The sequence below is a fragment of the Bos javanicus genome, chromosome 21 (genome assembly GCF_032452875.1).
Source record: "Bos javanicus breed banteng chromosome 21, ARS-OSU_banteng_1.0, whole genome shotgun sequence".
NCBI lineage: Eukaryota > Metazoa > Chordata > Mammalia > Artiodactyla > Bovidae > Bos > Bos javanicus.
The window spans coordinates 66488267-66506645 of record NC_083888.1 but is presented as its reverse complement, the minus strand read 5'-3'; the positions used below and the strand labels follow the sequence as shown (position 1 = coordinate 66506645).

Below are 18379 nucleotides of genomic sequence, written 5' to 3'. Positions count from 1 at the left end.
CACATGCACTCTCTGCCACCTGCCCCGAGAGCCCCCGAACACGGCCCAGCACAAGTTCCAGTGACCTGACTCCCGCAGTCAAACAGCCAGAGAGCCAGGAGGGGCTGAACAGGAGATGGCTGGGAAGCCTGCTCTCCCATGACTCCCGCAGTCAAACAGCCAGAGAGCCAGGAGGGGCTGAACAGGAGATGGCTGGGAAGCCTGCTCTCCCATGAGCTGGCCATCTCAAACTGGGAGGCTCACTCCTACTGAGCCCCGAGGAAGATGAGTAAGACCACAGTGGTTCTCAAAGCTTGGAATCCCTGGGACTCGTGCAGGGACCTTTCACAACAGCTCTCCAGGTGATGTGGGCTGCAGCCTTCTGTAAAAACTGCTCTGCTGCTCTATGGCGCAGAAGCAGGCAAGGCAGTGCTACTCAAAGCCATCTACACATCTCAATGCTGTCCCTGTCGGAAACCCCAGCTAGCGTTCTCAGAGAAAGGAAAAGCTGATCCGAAAACTCGCATGCAATTGCAAGGGACCCTGAACAGCCAAAACAATCTCGGAGAAGAACACAGTTGGGGATTTCCCTGGTAGTCCAGGCAAGAATCTGCCTAGCATTGCAGGAGACAGAGATTCAATCCTGGTTGGAGAACTAGGATCCCACGTGGTGTGGAGCAACTAAGCCGGCGTGCCAGAGCTACTGAGCCCACACGCGGCACCTAGTCTGTGCGCCTCAACGCAAGATCCTGTGTGACGACCAGGACCTGATGCAGCCAAACAGACAGAACTAAGTATTAAGAAAAGAATACACTTGGAATTTCAAAACTATTGTAAAACCATGGTGATTAAACAGTGTGATACATAAGAAAAGACACGTAAATCAATGGAACAGTATTGAGAATTCAGAAATAAATCCATATGGTCAAGTGACTTTAGCCAAGGTTGCCAAGATTATTTAGTAAAAAGAAGTCTTCAGCAAATGGTGCTGGGATGACTAGATAGCAAGCACATAGCAGAATGAGGCTGGAGCCTCACTTAACACCATATATAAAAATAACCTGAAACGTATCAAAGATAAATGTAAGGGCTAAATCTCATAATGGTTTCTTAGATAGGCACCAATAACAAAAAAGATAAACTGAACTTCATCAAAATTAAAAATTTTTGTACATCAAAGAACACCATCAAGAAAGTGAAAAAACCAACATATAGGAGAAATTTCTCCTGATAAGGGTCTAGTATCCAGAGTAAAGAACTCTTAAAATTCAACAAAAAAATAAAACCCAACAACAAAAAGGCAAATAACTGAAGTTTTAAAAGGGCAAAGGATGTGAGTGGACTTTTCTTCAAAGATGTACAGATGGCCAACAAAGACATGAAAAGGGGCTGAATGTCATCAGTCACCAGGGACATGTAAGTGAAACCACAATGAGGTTTCACTTCACACTTGATAGGATGGCTAAAAAAGTATTAGTAAGGATATGGAGAAACACGAACTCCCATATATGTTGCTGGGGAGGTAAAACGGCGCAGCTGCTGTGGAAGACACTTAGGTAGTTCCTCCAAAGGGTAAACACAGAATTCCCACGGGACCCAGAAATCCCACTCCTAGATACACACCTCGAGAAGTGGAGCAGATGTTCCCAAAGAGCTACACCAGTGTTCACGGCAATGTTCTTCATAATAGCCCCGAAGTGGAGACAACCCAAATGTCCGCCCACTGATGAGCAGGGGGCAGAGCGTGGCCTGAACCACACGATGGAGGGCATTCAGCAACAGAGACAGAGGAGGCGCTGACAGCCATAAGGCACGGATGAGCCTCGAGAAGAGGATGCTCGGTGCAAGAAGCCAATCGCGAAGGCCACGTGTTGCGTGACTCCTTTTACAGAAACATCCAGGAGAAGGGCATGAACACGAAGAGAGGCACATGCATGCCTGTCGGGGGCTGGGGCGCAGGAGGCCTTCACTGGGCACAGCGCACCCTCTGGGACGATGACGCTGTCCCGGTAACGTGTAGTGACAGAGATCACACAACATGTGAACGTGCCGAATGTCACAGATGGGAAGTCTTACGTATGTGTATTTTACCACAGTTTTTTAAAAAATAGAAAGCAGACAGGCCTCGGTTGTAACCATGTGCTATCACTATGAGGAAAGTCACAACTGGGGAGACTGGGTAAGCCGCGCAGGGTCTCTGATTCCTTACAGAGCCTGTGAGTCTGCAGTCACTGCAACAAACGTTTCAATGAGGAAAAGCAACAGGCAGCCTTGAGTTTTGGTTTATTCATATTCAAAACCACAAAAATGAAAAAAGAGAAAAGGATGCTGTTTTATAAAATGGGGTAAATAAGGAATTAAAGATTTAAAAATCATTTGGAAATGCTAAAAAAAAAAAAAACCAAAAAAACATGTATAATCTTGGTGTGCTTCCAAAGACTGGGACAGAAAGTGTGTGTTTGTGCATGTGTGAGTGTGTGTGGGTGTCCGCCTGCTCCTTAGTTTTAAGTGCCCTTTAAAGAGCAGCTGCAGGGCGGGTGATGGGGAGGGGCCACACCCGCTTTCTGGAAGCACCCAGATTACAGCCACCAACATGCTCTGATGTTTACAAATCAAAGGGGCTGCTCAGGCCCATCAACACCTCAAGCTGCTGTCCCATGTTCTCAAAAGATAAACACTCATCACTAATCATTACCAACAAGTAACACATTTTATTTACTCCAAGTCATCAGTGTTACAGGACAAGCCATTACTCTTTCCTAGAATTTATTTTATACACTGAGATCCTGACTAGACACGACACTGAGGTTAAGGAGTGAAGTTCTCAGTGACAGACTGTTCCCAAACCAGGACTCCAAAGGTCCTACCGCTGTGTGCCCTGACTTGGGGCCCAGGGTGACTGCTCTCAGGTGAAGGGATTCATAGTAATTGCCAAGTGCAGATAAAATACTTCTGAGCCTCAAGAACATGTACTAGAAGTGTGATGGGTTCTGTGTTCCCTGGCATCCAGTTACATACAGTACTTGTCAATCTGGCTCTGAGCTTTTCATCTACTGGATGTCCCAAGAATTTGGACGATAGCTGTTAAGTTAGTTGTGGTAAGACCACATACTCTGAAGATATACAGACAGTCAAAAAGCACGTGAAAAGATACCCAACACCACTAATTATGAGAGAAATGCAAATCAAAACTACTGTGAGGTACCACATCATAGCTGTCAGAATGGCCATCGTCAAAACCTATGAACAACAAATGCTGGAAGAGAGTGTGGAGAGAAAGGAACCCTCCCACAGTTAGTGGGAATGTACACTGGTGTAGGCACTATGGAGAGCAGTGTGGAGGTTCCTTTAAAAAACTAAAATTGGAGCTGCGATACGATCCAGCAATCCCACTCCTGGGCATATACCTGGAGAAAACCATGATTCAAAAGGATGCGTGCACGCCAAAGTCCACTGCGGTGCCGCTTCCAACAGCCAGGACACGGACGCCACCCAGGTGTCCGCCGCCGAAGCCGTGGGTCAGGAAGATGTGCTACATGTACACAGTGGGATATTACTCAGCCATAAAGAGACCAAAGTAAGCCTTCTGCAGCAGCGTGAATGGACCTAGAGACTGCCTACCGAGTGAAGGGAGTCACACAGAGAAAGGCAGATTTCCTACGGGGCTGCTTACGCATGGGAGCTAGAAAAGGGGCACAGGTGAACTCAGTTACAAAACAGAAGTGCAGTCACAGATGTAGGAAACAAAGGTATAGTTGCCAAGGGCACAGGGAGGGAGGATGTATGGGGAATTGCGATGGACCCATACACACTACTATATATAAAACAGGTTACTAATAAGAACTTCCTGCTGTTGAGCACGAGAGCTCTGCCCCATACTCTGTAACGGCCTATATGGGAAAAGAAGCTTAACAAGAGTGCACATGTGAATAACGGACTCAGCCTGCTGCACACCTGACACCAACACAACGCCGCAAATCAGCCGCGCTCCAGTGAGGGCTGAACAAAAACGCCACGCGCTCACAGGAGAGACGAAGGACGGTGCCGAGGGAGCTGATGGCCCTGGTCCCCGCCTCTCCGCTGGGGGCACCGGAAGCAGAGAGAGGGCTCCCCCACAGGTCCTCCACCCTTTGCTCTGCCATCTTCATCAGCGCTGGTTTTCTACCCCATTTCACGAGACTGCCAGCTCGGGGCCTGGCGGTGCGGCCTGACGGCCTCAGGGGCCTCAAGCCCACCCAGCTGTGCGCCTGGCTGACACCACAGGCTGCGGTCCCTGCCATCTGCAGGGCACCCCTGCCCCTGTGCCCTCCCCGAGTAGCAGCCCCTTCTGGCCCCATGGCTGGCCAGGCCCTGGCACCCACAAACAGGCCTCCTGAAGGAGCCGCTGCCCCGTCTACCAGCCCAAGGGGACCCGTCCAGGCCCACCCCACAGGGCCTGCCCCAAGGGCCCCCCCCACTCCCTCCCCTCAAGGCTGGGTGGACTTGCTTTTTCATTTTCACAGCCCTCAGAGCGCCACACATGGCTGGTGGCACAGAGCCTCTGCTCAAGAAACCCCCACATAACTGGCATCTGGGGGACAGCAAGGCTTGGAACCCCCGGGAGGAGAGGGGCGTTAGCACCGCCTCTCTAGAGCACTCCGGCTGGTTTGAGCCAAGGGCTCGCCAAAACCAGCTTGGGGCTGCAAGGGCCCTAGGAGACCGGTTAAGCCCAACTCCCTCACATTCTGGGTGAGAAAATGGACAAAAACTCAGGCTGAGAAGTGAGGGTCCTGCCCATCTTCTAGAAATGAGGTGTCCAGGGCTCAGACCAGAGGGCTCCAAACTTCTGGCAGACTGGGCCTCGATTCCAAGGAATGAATACACATGTGTGCATACACACGCTTCCTGCAGGCAGAACGTGAGTGTGCACGTGTGCTTCGCCACTTCAGTCGTGTCCGACTCTTCGCCACCCCATGGACTGTAGCCCACCAGCTCCTCTGTCCATGGGATTCTCCAGGCAAGAATACTGGAGTGGGTGGCCATGCCCGCCTCCAGGGGATCTTCCTGACCCAGGGACTGAACCCGTGTCTCTTACATCTCCTGCACTGGCAGGCGGGTTCTTCACCACTAGCGAGCGCCACCTGGAAAGCCCAGCAATGTTAATAAACCCAGGCGTAAAGAAAAAAAGTCAAAAATTCTACAGTCAGAATAAATGTTTATCTAGACAAATCACTCTGGTACGGACTTCATGTGACCTTGGATAAAGTTCACGTGAAGGAATATTTCGGGGACACCGAGGTGAATGAACCGGGAGCCTGCTGGGCACACAGACGCCACTGGGAAAGATGCTTCTGAAGAGAAACCCTGACCCCGCACAGCGGCCAGTCATGCTTTCCTTCCCCTGCAGGCTCCCCCTCCCTCAATCCAAATGAACCTCGAGCCCACCTAACATCTGGGAGACGCGGTGAACTCTGCCTTTCCTGGAGGATGCGGGGTCTGGATTGAGCACCCCAAGGCAGCGGCAGGAAGCCCCAGGCTGCCAAGCCTCGGGCACATTCAGCCCCTGGCACGTGGCCCCAGGTTTCCGCGCTCCCTGAGTTCTGTCTGGTCACTTCAGTTCTTCTGTGCCTTCCCTGGGGCGGATCCCGTGCCGCCTCTCATCTCCTCCTCCTTTCACGGGAGCCTGAACAGTGGACACTGGGGTGAACAGCCTGTATCTACATGCAGGGCCAGTGGGCTCTCAGCGTGCTGCCTGGGCACGCCCGTCCTCCCCTCCTGGGCTCTGCGTCCTCAGCTGGCAGGGGCAGACAGCCCGCGGGGCTCCCCTGCCAGGTGTTCATGCTCCGGGGCTGGGGCACGGTGGTCCTGGCTGCCCTGGGGCCTGCCGGGCAGCCTGGGGGTGTCTTCAACCCGAGGCCCGCAGACCCCGCTCTGCACGCTGCCTTGGCCCCCGGGGCAGTCGTGTGGGAGCCACTCTGCTGTTAGTGTTAAAAGTATCTGGCTGAAGTCCAGGATTTTCTCTGGAGGGTGAGCCGCGCTGCTGAACTGCTGACCCAGCTGGGCGAGGCCACCAGACGCGGGCTCTGGACTGAAGCAAAGTTCCTGGTTTCTTTCTTCCTCTTGCTGCTGATGGCAAAGCCAGAAGGTGACGGGTGACTCCTTCCCCGGCACAACCTCGGAATCCAGTAAGATACAGCAGTTGCTAGCTGCTGGGGGATGTGCCAAGGAAAACACTGAGAAACAGGTTTCCTGGGCAGAGGTCACGTTCTCTTCCTCCTGAGCCGGGCTGGCAGGGGCGGCCGTGCCGGGGAGTGGACCGCAGCCTGCATGCAGGGTCAGCGAGGGCGCTGGCACTACTGTGCTCCGAGTCTGTGGAGACTTGACCCCGGGGCACTGGCCCAGGTGCTCAGAGGGCTTCTCACACTCAGCAGTGGAGCTGAGCGCCCCGTGCTGGGGGCCTGCTCGCCGGGAGAAGGCCAGGAGGGCAAGGCCCTGGGAGGGGCCTCCGGGGGGGCACTCGCACACACCTGTCGGCCGGGATAGGGCCCATGGGCGTTTGTTTTGGCCTCTGGGTCGACAAGTTGAGAGATGGTGAGGGGACGGCTGCAAGGCTGGGGGGTCTGGCCGGGAGTCACAGCCCCCCAGTAAGAGGAGAGAGGGCAGGGCCAACCCAGGAGGACGGGGTCTGAGGAGATGGAAGCTCAAAACAGCAGGTGTTCAAATGGAGCCACGGTGGGGTGGGGTGGGATATAAAGGCAGTTCTCAAAAAGTGTTTTTCCTCAAAATGGAGCTGTGCTGGCCAACGGCATGAGCCTCCATTCTTGGAGGTCTTATCCTGCCCTTGCAGGCAGCACCACTAAGGGCATCAGAGGACCGCGTGTGTGACAGGAGCCCCCAACACCTCGACCCCAGCCAGGGGTGCTCGAGGAGACAAAGAAGGGGCGCAGGAGGGGCGCATCCTTGGAGGGGCCCTGACTCCGCCAGTGGGAGAAGGGGCGTGCAATGCCCTGGTGCTCAGCGCGGGGCGGGGGTGCCAGCCGCCGAAGAGCTGTGACGCCCACAGCTTCCCGGGCAGTGGGCACCGTGTCCTCCCCTCTCACAGGAGCGTGGGGAGCCCAGGGGTGATGACGCGAGCAGAGGCCACACAATGCACGGACTGGGAGGCAGTGGGTGAGCAGGAAGGGGCTCAGGAGCCGAGTGAAGCCCCCCTGCCCCCAGCAAACCACACGGCCCAACCACCATGGAGAGACCACCGTCAGCAAGCCTCACGCACGCTCATTCCCCACCCCCCCAGTACATAAGACCACCATTGTCTAAGGAAAGCTGTGTGGAGAGGACACAGGAGAGACAGGAGGCAGCAGCTCAAGGGACATGGGGTCTCAGCCCGGCAAGAAACTTCAAAACATCCTCGGAGGGCCTCCCTGGTGGCGCAGTGGATCAGAGTCCACCTGTCAACGCAGGGGACACAGGTTCAATTCCCGGTCTGGGAAGAGCCCACATGCTGCGGAACCACTAAGCCCAGGAGCCGCGAGTACAGACCCCGTGCTCCGGAGCCGGGATGCTGCGAGTATGGGGCCTGCGCTCCGGAGCCTGGGAGCCGCGAGTACGGAGCCCACGCTCGAGGGCTCCATACTGTGCAACAAGAGAAGCCCCCAGAATCAGAAGCCTGTGCGCCACGACTACAGGGTAGCCCCCACTCACCCCAAGGAGAGAAAGCCCTAGGACAGCAATAAAGGTCTGTGCTGTGCTCAGTCACTTCAGTCCTGTCCGACTCTGTGAGTCCCCATGGACCGTAGCCTGCCAGGCTCCTCTGTCCATGGGATTCTCCAGGCAAGAATACTGGAGTGGGTTGCCACATCCTCCTCCAGGGGATCCTCTTATCTCTTATGTCTCCTGCATTGGCAGGCGGGTTCTTTACCAGTCAGTGGTGCCACCTGGAAAGCCCCATCAAAGACCTAGCAGAATCAAAAAATCAAAGAAAGAAAAAAACATCCTTGAGGGCAAGAGAAGACTCAACAACTGAGAATCAGCAACAGGAGTATCCAGAAATTAAAATATAATCACAGAGGGAATTTTCCGGTGGCCCAGGGGTTAAGAGTCAGTGCTTTTACTGCCAAGGGCCTGGTTTAACCCCTGGTTGGGGAACTAAGATCCCACAAATCATACAGAGTGTGGAGGAAAAGAAAAGTATATACAAACATGTTTTAACATTTACATATGTATATTATATACATACATATTTTAACAGATAAAACCCCTGGAGTCTGCCGCAAACTCCCCAGGCCGACAGTCGAGTTCCCCGGAAAATGAGCCAGAGGCCCTCGCCAGGCTCCTTGGGCACTTGATGTTTCTCCTGTGTCCTCCCCTGCAGAGGGGCTCACTGGGCAAGACTTAGGACTCACTGCCGAGAAGAACAAGAAATTGATGTCTCAACAGGCTCAGACAGTGCCCCATAGAGGGATTGCAGGATGAAGAAGAAAATGGGATAAAAGTGTAAGAGAAAGAAAATAGGAGAGAAAAGGTAAGAAAAGCAGCGGCCTGGCACAAAAGCAAGATGCCCAGGAAGAGCACCTGTGGGGTGGGAGAATGGGGTCAGGGGGTCGGGCAGAGGCCTGGAGGAGATGCCAGCATGAGCCAGCACAAGCACGGGATATATCCCAGAACAAAGGCCACGAGCTCCAGGCTGGAAGGCTTCCTGGCACAAAGACTAAAACAGACTCCCCCAGGCACACACTACTCTCTGCTCCCAAGACAATGGGAACAAGGAGATCTCACAAACTTCTAGGGAGAAAACACAGGTCAGGTAGCAAGGATCAAGTATCAGAATGGCTTCAGACATCTCGACAGGAATACTGGACGCCAGGAAATGATGGAAGAAAACCTACAGATTCTAAAGGAAAATGATTTCCAACCTAGATTGCTAAACTCAAGACAAAGTCAAGGACGAACGTGAGCAAAGACTTTCAGACATGCAATGTCTCCAAAAGTTACCTCCACAAACCTTTCTCAGGAACTGACCGGAGGAAAAACTCCACCACAGCAGCAACAGGCAGAGGAAGACACAGGATCCAGAAGAGAAGAGATCCCACACACCAGCAAGACAAAGGGTGACCCCAGGAGGACAGAGCGGCAGGCCAGACTGCAGCTGGCCAGGGTGTCCAGGGAGACAGCTCCAAGAAGGGGATGGAACCGATGTGTCTGGGCGTATGGAGGGGAAATGGACTCAGCTGGCGGGGAAACATTGAGGCTGAATATGCAAACCATAGAGAAAACCAGATGGAAAAACAAGACAATGCTCAAACCCAAGGAAAACAGTCTCGCAGATAAGAAAATGGGGTGCAGTTCACTGCCAGCTCAGCTCTGAAGGGTGTGCGCCCCACTGCAGCTCTGTAGTGCTGGGAGGAGGTAGGCGGGGAGGCAGGGCAGATGGTTGGGGGGAGAGGCACCCCCCGCTTCCAGCAGGAGTCAGATGAAGACCCCAGGGCTAGAAGCATGGAGACACAGATTCCTATGAAGCTATTTAGGGAGACGAAGCTAAGAGACAGTTGTTCTCCTGAGCGGGGACCGTAAGGGGACATGAGGTGCTTGTGGCCCACTGGGTAGACCCGGCTGACTGGTGAGCTGTCCTTACCTGTGCGCCCAGCACTGCCCCCCGCGGCTGAGGAGGAGAGGCCGCCCGCCACACCCTCCCGTGAGCCTGTCCCAGGCACCTGTGTGCAGACAGGTGGGGTGGCGTCCGGCAGTTTGCACACACACGCCACGCTGCCTGGGCGAGCCCTGGCGGGTCAGCCACAGAGCTGGCAGGGGCACACGGGGGCAGCCAGCCTTGTCACCGGGAGAAGCCTGGGCCCCAGCACAGACAGGCTTCTGTGCCCAGATATTCGGGGTCCGGGTTACCACACCCCTCCCCCCAGCGCAGTGATCTCACAGATGTGCGCTCCGGATCCAGGGGACCAGGCCGAAGAGTCTGGCGGCTCCGCAGGACATCCTCACCCAGAGCCATCATGCCGGCCACCCAGGACGCCGGCTGCCCCTGGAGTCTGCTGAGGACTCTCCAGGCCGACAGTCAAGTTCCCTGGAACCTAGGCCCTCGCCACCCCATGTTTCTCCTGCGTCCTCCTCTGCAGAGCGTCTCACTGGGCAAGACTCAGGACTCAGCGCTGAGAAGAACAAGAAACTGATGTCTCAACAGGCTCGGACAGTGCCCAGCTACAAACCGTCCCTAGCAGCAAACCATCCTACCCGGCACACCACGGAGCAGCGCCTTTCCCTGCTCAGAAACACTGGCCAGACCAATTTCTTGCTGCTGACCGGAAACGCACCCTGGCTCTGTGAGTTCAAGGCCGATTTCATCCACAGAAGCCGCAGCTGGCAACCCTCAGTGACCTGGGTTTCCTTCCTGGCTGGGACCCTGGCCTACCCCGCTCTGCCTGACGTCTCTTATCACTTCCCTCCCTCAGAGGCAGCACCCCCCCACCCCCACTCCCCAGCACGGCTCAGTGCACCGTTCTGCATTCATTTAAACATTTTTACTGTTTGATACAAGTTTTTTTTGGCTGTGCCCCATGGCTTGTGGGATCTTAGTTCCCCGACCAGGAATTGAACCCGTGCCCCCTGCAGTGGAAGCACGGTGTCCTTCAGTTCAGTTCAGTTGTTCAGTTCGTGTCTGACTCTCTGCGACCCCGTGAACTGCAACACGCCAGGCCTCCCTGTCCGTCACCAACTCCCGGAAAGTCAAACTCATGTCCATCGAGTGGGTGATGCCATCCAGTCATCTCATCCTCTCTCATCCCCTTCTCCTCCTGCCCCCAATCCCTCCCATCATCAGGGTCTTTTCCAGTGAGTCAGCTCTTCGCATGAGGTGGCCAAAGTACTGGAGTTTCAGCTTCAGCATCAGTCCTTCCAATGGTGTCCTAACCACTCATAATTAGTATAACTGCAGACTCTTCACAAGAGCGGGGTGGGCACCACCCAGCTTCACTCCCCACACTTGGTCTCTGAACTGGACACTGTCATATAAACAGCAGCACAAGAGCTTTGGGACATTTCTGATTATTTTCCAAGGTGGACTCTCGTTAGCAGACGATTCAGTTAGGAACTAAGGACTTACTCCGTAAGTAATTAAGTTCACTGCAAGATATTCACAGAACAGAAGTAAATTACAGGCGGGAGAGCATTCAGCCACAAGAGCACAGTGAAGCTGTCACCCCGGCTACCATTTTGCAGGATGTCTTTATGGACTTTTTCAATGTACATGTCTTTTTTTTTTTTTTCACACAAAAACAGAATCATCAGACAGACTTTGGTAACTGACATTTTTATTCAACAGTGTGCTGTGAGCGTTTCTCTGTGGGAAGCAAGATTCCTCCTTGCTGCCCGTGTCTGGCAGAACTCGCCTCAGCCCTCAGGAGCAGAGGCCTCCACCAGGCATGGAATTCACAACATTCTCCTGTCTTACTCTTTTATAATTTATCTTGGGCCGTGCTGGGGCTTTGTGGCCATGCAGGTTTTCTCTCATGGTGGTGGCTCCTGGGACTGAGGAGGGCAGGCTCTAGGCTCCCGGGCTCTGGAGCGCAGACTCAGCAGCTGTGGCACACGGGCTCAGCTCCCCTGAAGCACGTGGGACCTTCTTGGCCCAGGGACTGAACCTGTGTCTTCTGCTTTGGCAGGAGGATTCTTAACCACTGAGCCACGAGGGAAGCCCTTCTCTTTCTGTTATTAAAAACCAGGGACTGTCAGATGCAATGGTGTCCTAAGCTTGGCACGCGGAGCTCCGAGCTCCCCATCCCAGGACGCCGTGTGGTGTTCCTGTGCGATGTTGCTCACTGGGCTGTGTGGAGGGATTTAGCCCATGGTGCCCCAGATGCGGTGAGAGGAATCTGGTTTAATTACCCCAAGGCCTTGTACTTTGATGTCAAGAGGGAACATGAGTCTTCAGAACACCCCAAGACTCTTGGAAGCAGGCACCAGGTTGGACCTGCAGAGCTTGGCTTTGGGGCGTGGGTACCATCTCCTTCTGCCATCTTGTCCCCGCCTGAGTGACCTATGCCAGCCATGCGGGGGCGGTGGTGGAGCTGCATCCAGGGATGCCCACGCACCCTGGCTGGTAGTAGAGAGGGTGAAGACAGCTTTCCCTGTGAGGTCCCAGCCGGGCAGGGTCCCCTCTCACTCTAACGCCTCTCTGAAGCAAGCCTACTGCCCCGAGCTGAGAACTTCTCTGAGATCTGGTTGTGTAAAGTAGCATCAACCTCCGTCCCCACCAGCACCACCTGTGAGCATGACATTCTCATGGGATTTCCCGTTACCATGCGTGCATGTTTGTTTTTTTTAGTTGTTGTTCATATAGCTAAAAATACCTACAGTAGTTGAATTTAAAATAAGTTTTCACCATTTGCCAGTCACATGAGTCTTGATTTTGCTGGTCTCTCTCTTTTCCAGACAAAGCTGTAATCCACGCCAAGTAAATGACCCTGGAGCCCGGCTGGAGCCACCCACCTTGGGAGGCCTGGACACCGGGCATGTTGAGGAGGAGCAGGGACTGCCCAGAGGTGGGGCGGGCAGGAGGGCAGGGGAGGCCCTCTGAAGGCAGCGGTGGGCCAGTGCAGGCGGGGGGCTCACGGTGCCCACAGTGCTGTGAAGTCACAGCATCAGCTGTGCTACTGTGGAGGCACCACTAGTGCGGACAGAAAACGCTCCCACCAAAGCAGCAAGCTCCAAAGAAACCATGCTGAACACAACTATAAATATTTTTTCCACATCCTTCCAAATGTTAGCAAGTCTGCAAACTGAGTCATTTGTTTTGAGTACTTGGTTACAACTTCACCCCGAAACTACTGCAGGAGGGAGGTGCTCCCAGAGAGAGCAGGACGCAGAGACAGGGAAACTGCTGCTGGTTCCAGAAGGCCCTTGCGGCCGCACCACTCTGTGCCCTGTAAGGCCTGTTGTGGCCTCCACAGACTAGCTGCACACACATCCTACCTGGAGATCAGGATGCTCGTGCCCAGGAGTAAATAAAACAGAGCAGAGAGAGGTCGATTATGATCAAAACACAGAAACACCATCCACATTCTAATACCTGCATTCAACCAAACCATCCCGACTTTCTAAACCATTTTACAAGGCCTTGTACCATCCCCACTCTGCCACTGGACTAGTCTTCTCAGGAACTTCTGCAACTTGAAGATTAATCTGAAATTCAATTTAAAGGCAGGCTTTGTCCTAAAGCCCCGCCTGGGGGGCCACCGGCTGAGCCTGTGGCACGCTGCCTGGACTCGGTGCTCTGGGGCTCCTGCAGTCAGTAGGCGGCCCAGGCCTTGGTCCTCAGCAGACCGTGGAAGAGCGTAGCAAAAGGCCTGTGCAAGGGTAAAGCCTGGTTTTCCCCACAGGAACCAGTTCTGTAGCTACAAGCTCAATGTGCACTTCTCCTACAGCACACTGAAAGCTACGAAGAGAATGTGGTCCATTCAACGGAAGTGCCCGAAACAGTTAATGCTGAACAGCCCATTGAGCAGTCACTACTTTACTCAGTGTACAGCTTTGAGGCCCTTTCATTTGAATTTGTTCTATTTTGGCATTTTCTTGGGCAAAGCTTTCATCAACCCACAGTCAATAGTTAGTTACAGTTAAAGTGAAACTCGCTCACTTGTGTCTGACTCTTTGCGACCCCATGGACTATACAGTTCATGGAATTCTCTGGGCCAGAACACTGGAGTGGGTAGCCTTTCCTTTCTCCAGGGGATCTTCCCAACCCAGGGATTGAACCCAGGTCTCCCACATTGCAGGCGGATTCTTTACCAACTGAGCCAAAAGGAAAGCCCAAGAATAGCGGAGTGGGTAACCTAACCTTCTCCAGCTCATCGTCCCAACCCAGGTATCGAACCAGGGTCTCCTGCATTGCAGGCAGATTCTTTACCAACTAAGCTACAGGGAAGCCCATAGTCAATAGAGCACTCCAAGTAAAGCTTACGTCCCCCCATTTTAGCTTTGCTTCCTAGAGGCTCTTCCAGAATATAGATGCTGAAAGAAGAGGAGCTTATGATTTCACGTCATCCTCGATGACACCAAAAGTATGAGCAACTGAAGGAAAATGGAGGTAAGACGGCCTTCATCAAATTAAAAATTCTGTGCGCCTTAAAAGACACCGTAAAGAAAGTGAAGGAACAACCCAGAGGGTGGGAGAAAAGCCTTGTAAATCATAATTCTCATAAGGGTCTGGGACACAACTGAGTGGGTGGGTATGCACACATGAGATGCACACATCCAGAATATATGAAAAAGCCTTACAGCTCAGCAGTGAAAAGACAAGTCAGTCAGTTCAGTTCAGTCGCTCAGGCGTGTCCGACTCTTTGAGACCCCATGAATCGCAGCACGCCAGGCCTCTCTGTCCATCACCAACTCCTGGAGTTCACTCAGACTCATGTCCATCAAGTCGGTGATGCCATCCAGCCATCTCATCCTCTGTTGTCCCCTTCTCCTCCTGCCCCCAATCCCTCCCAGCATCAGACTCTTTTCCAATGAGTCAACTCTTCACATGTGGTGGCCAAAGTACTGGAGTTTCAGCTTTAGCATCAGTCCTTCCAACAAACACCCAGGGATGATCTTCAGAATGGACTGGTTGGATCTCCTTGCAGTCCGAGGGACTCTCAAGAGTCTTCTCCAACACCACAGTTCAAAAGCATCAATTCTTTGGCGCTCAGCTTTCTTCACAGTCCAACTCTCACATCCATATATGACCACTGGAAAAACCATAGCCTTGACTAGATGGACCTTTGTTGGCAAAGTAATGTCTCTGCTTTTGAATATGCTATCTAGGTTGGTCATAACTTTCCTTCCAAGGAGTAAGCGTCTTTTAATTTCATGGCTTCAGTCACCATCTGCAGTGATTTTGGAGCCCCCAAAAATAAAGTCTGACACTGTTTCCACTGTTTCCCCGTCTCTTTCCCATGAAGTGACGGGACCAGATGCCATGATCTTTGTAATGAGCAAAGTATCTGAATATGTTAGTTCCCCAAATAAGACACATAAATGACGAATAAACACACAAGATGCGCACTGGCCCTTCAGGAAATGCAAATGAAAACCGTGAGGACGTGGGAATACAATGGTCAGCACGGTGGCCGCGGTTGGCAATGCTGCACCGCAGGCCTGCGAGGTGCTGAGGGGGCAGGTCCAGAGTCCTCATCATAGGAGAAAACTGTGCATCATGACAGGTGTTGACTGGACTTACTGTGGCGACCACTTTGCAATATATATACAAATGCCGAATCACATTGTGCCTGTGAGACTAACACAGTGCTACACATCAGTCACATCTAAATTAAAACTCAACTGAATTATAACAAAACTGCCAGTTTGGATCACATCAGCTTTCCTTTGTGTATAGGACTGTTTTAATACAAATCAGAACATTCAGTAACCCCCATAATATAAAAATTAGCGTTTCCTGTTTCAATGAACTTTTTACCCTGTTTTTTAAAGAAAACCATCATGAAATATTGTTTTACACCCACTAAGACAGGTTTTTTAAACTGGCCAAAAAAAAAGTTTTTCAATAAGGGTGTAGAGAAGTCAGCACCCTCACACGTTACTGGTAGAATGTAGAACGGTGCAGCCAGTATGGAAAGCAGTCTGGCAGTTCCTGAGAAAGCTAAACATACAATCAGCATATGACCCAACAATCCACTTAAAGTCACAGACCCAACAGAACTGAACACACAAGTCTGTACAATTTTGTACAAGAATGTTCACAGCAGCATTATCCATAGCAGCCAGAAAGTGGGAACAACCCAAAGATCCATCAGCTGACGAATGGGTAAACAAACCATGGCAAATCCACACAACGGAATGAGTGAAAGTCACTCAGTTGTGTCCAACATGAATATACAGTCCAAGGAATTCTCCAGGCCGGAATACAGGAGTGGGTAGCCTTTCCCTTCTCCAGGGGATCTTCCCAATCCAGGGACTGAACCCAGGTCTCCCTCACTGCAGGCGGATTCTTTACCAGCTGAGCCACCAGGAAGCCCTGGTAGAATGGAATGGAATACTATTCAGTCATTAAAGGAATGAAGTACTGACACGTGCTACAGTGTGGATGAACGCTGAAAAGATGACGCTAAGTGAAAGACGGCAGATAAAAACGCCACCAATTACAAGACCCCATTTACACAAAATAGGAAAATCCAGACCAGGCAAGTGCATAGGAACACAAAGGAGACGGGTGGCTGCCAGGGCCGCGGGGTGACGATTCTGAGAGGAGGTTACCAGTGGGCCAGGGGTTTCTTTCCAAGTGAGAAAGTTCTAGATTGGAGAGCAGGTATGGTTGCAGAGCTTTGCAAATATACTAAAAAGCACTGAGTTGTATACCGTAAAGAGTTAATTATAACCCTTCCTTTAAGATAAAGCTGCTAGGAGGTGGCGATGACTACCAAAGGAGTCAGACAAGAGGGTGCCGGCTCGTCTAAGGAGAGTTTGAGAACAGCAGAGAAACCCTCGCCACCCATCAGCAGAGCACCACATGGGCGGCCAGCCACACCCCGTCCCCTGTGCTGCGTGAACTGCAGCTGTCAGCCAGCACTGCGTGCAGAGGAACACGGGGCCGGTGTGCACACAGAACCTTCGAACTCAGACACGATTCCACTCACTCTCGTCATGACCCCGTGAGAGGAAGATCCGCATGGAGCCTCCCTGTGGCCGTGGCCAGTGGCCTGAAAGAACTCAGCACGGGCCTCTGACTACAGCGGCTCCCAGCACGCATCCCAGGCCTCCCGGGCAGGACAGGCGGTCCTCAGCCGTGCACCCTGGCCTCTGCTGCCGCACCCCTGGGGGTTTATGGTGCCCAAATGCAGACGGCCAGCAGCACAGGCGCCCGCCCGACACCGGGCTCCTCGTCTCCATTCACGCGTCTGTTCAGCCAGCCACTCCCGCCGCTGCTGCGCGTGAGGCTTCATTTTTTTCCCAACAAAGTCACAAATGGGGACTAGAAAGCACTGGAGTAAATAGCTCATTAAATCACAGCCTTCCTGCAAAAGTTTTAACAGAAGTACACTTAGCATAGTCACCAGGGCCACTAGCTATTTAAGAGTAACTAAAGAGTGCACGAAAATCAGACTTCAGCTTTTGATTTGAGTGGTAGAACAGTCAAAAGAAAAACATTTAGGATACATGGTAAACTAAAATACGATAGGCGTTGGGGATGGGATGGGATGCATAAGAAAAATAATTTCTGGGGACTCCCCTGGGGGTCCAGTGGCTAACAATCCTCCTTGCAAAGCAGGGGACGTGGGTTCAATCCCTGGTTGGGGAACTAAGACCCCACATGTGTCAGAGCAACTGAGCATGTGCACGACAAGAGACTCTGCGCCACAGAGAGACACCTCGCGTGAAACTATAGAGAGTCTGCGCCATAGAGAGCGACCTCGCGTGACAACTAGAGTCTGCACCACAGAGAAAGACCTCGTGTGACAACTAGAGAGTCTGCGCCACACAGAGACCTCGCGTGACGCACAACTTAAGACCTGATGCAGCAAATAAATATTTTTTTAAAAAGGAAAAACTACTTCTTCAACAAAATAGAAAAGGCACTCACAAAATAATGATAATAGGCTCTCTCCTCACAAGATCTTTACGGGACTTCTACTCTCTTCCTTTTGGATATTATTTGCTTTAAACAAAATAATGCTCATTTTTAAAAAGTCAGAAACAAAACATTTTTGAGAAAGAAAAAGCAGCCCTGGCTCAGATCATCGTGAACCTGTTCAGCTCTAAACTCCACAAATACCAGACTCTGAGTTGGAACGCCAGGGAATGAGTGTGTGCCGACCCCAGGCACACTCAGCCCCCGGCGCTCGGATACGCGCCTCCGCCCCGTTTGCTGGGAGGCCCTCGTCGGCAGGTGCGTCCTCTCCCCACCTCAGCACCTGACCGGCCAACTGGGGAGCTGGGATCAGGCAACCTCTGCTCACCTGGACAGGCGGCTCAATCGCTATCCAGGCCGGAAGCATCAGACTGGGGTTCAGCGGCTGGGTGCCAACGCGGAAGTAAACGCCACCCCTGGAGTCACAGGCCCAGACGTGCTGGTTTCCACAGGCCAGACTCGTCAGTTTCACAGCTCCTGTAAACAGACAGAAGGCACACGTGCTAGCCACTTTCGTGTGATGACTCACGGCTCATGTAAGCTATGAACTTTGATTTTGTTCTTCAAAGGAAGAAATGACACTGCGTGTGCAGCTGAACTCTATGGCTGGAGAATATTATCGCACACGAGAGTCACCAAGGCCTCTGGGTGCCCAGCCACCCGCCTGGCGCCACACTGCAGCCCTCCCACACCAGAGACAGAGGAGTCAAGATGCCATCAGCACACGCCCTGAGCCACCAAGCACGGGTTAATACCTCAGCATGGTGGACATGGAACAACAGACTGGTT

At 52.6% G+C, this 18379-nt stretch overlaps 1 protein-coding gene across 7 annotated transcripts in view; it reads right to left on the bottom strand.

Annotated features, from left to right (window-relative positions):
- Positions 1 to 18379, bottom strand: part of TECPR2 (tectonin beta-propeller repeat containing 2) — a 101120-nt gene that overhangs the window by 7972 nt on the left and 74769 nt on the right. For 6 of the 7 annotated variants that reach the window (XR_009732232.1, XM_061395414.1, XM_061395416.1 and 3 more), the window contains exon 17: positions 17919 to 18067. Coding sequence is in view for 6 of the 7 variants with exons in the window: in XM_061395414.1 (XP_061251398.1) it covers positions 17919 to 18067 (149 nt within the window). In the remaining variant the exon portion in view is untranslated. Of the gene's footprint in view, positions 1 to 145; positions 15980 to 17918; positions 18068 to 18379 lie in introns of those variants that run through there. The other variant, XM_061395418.1, reaches the window with a different exon arrangement.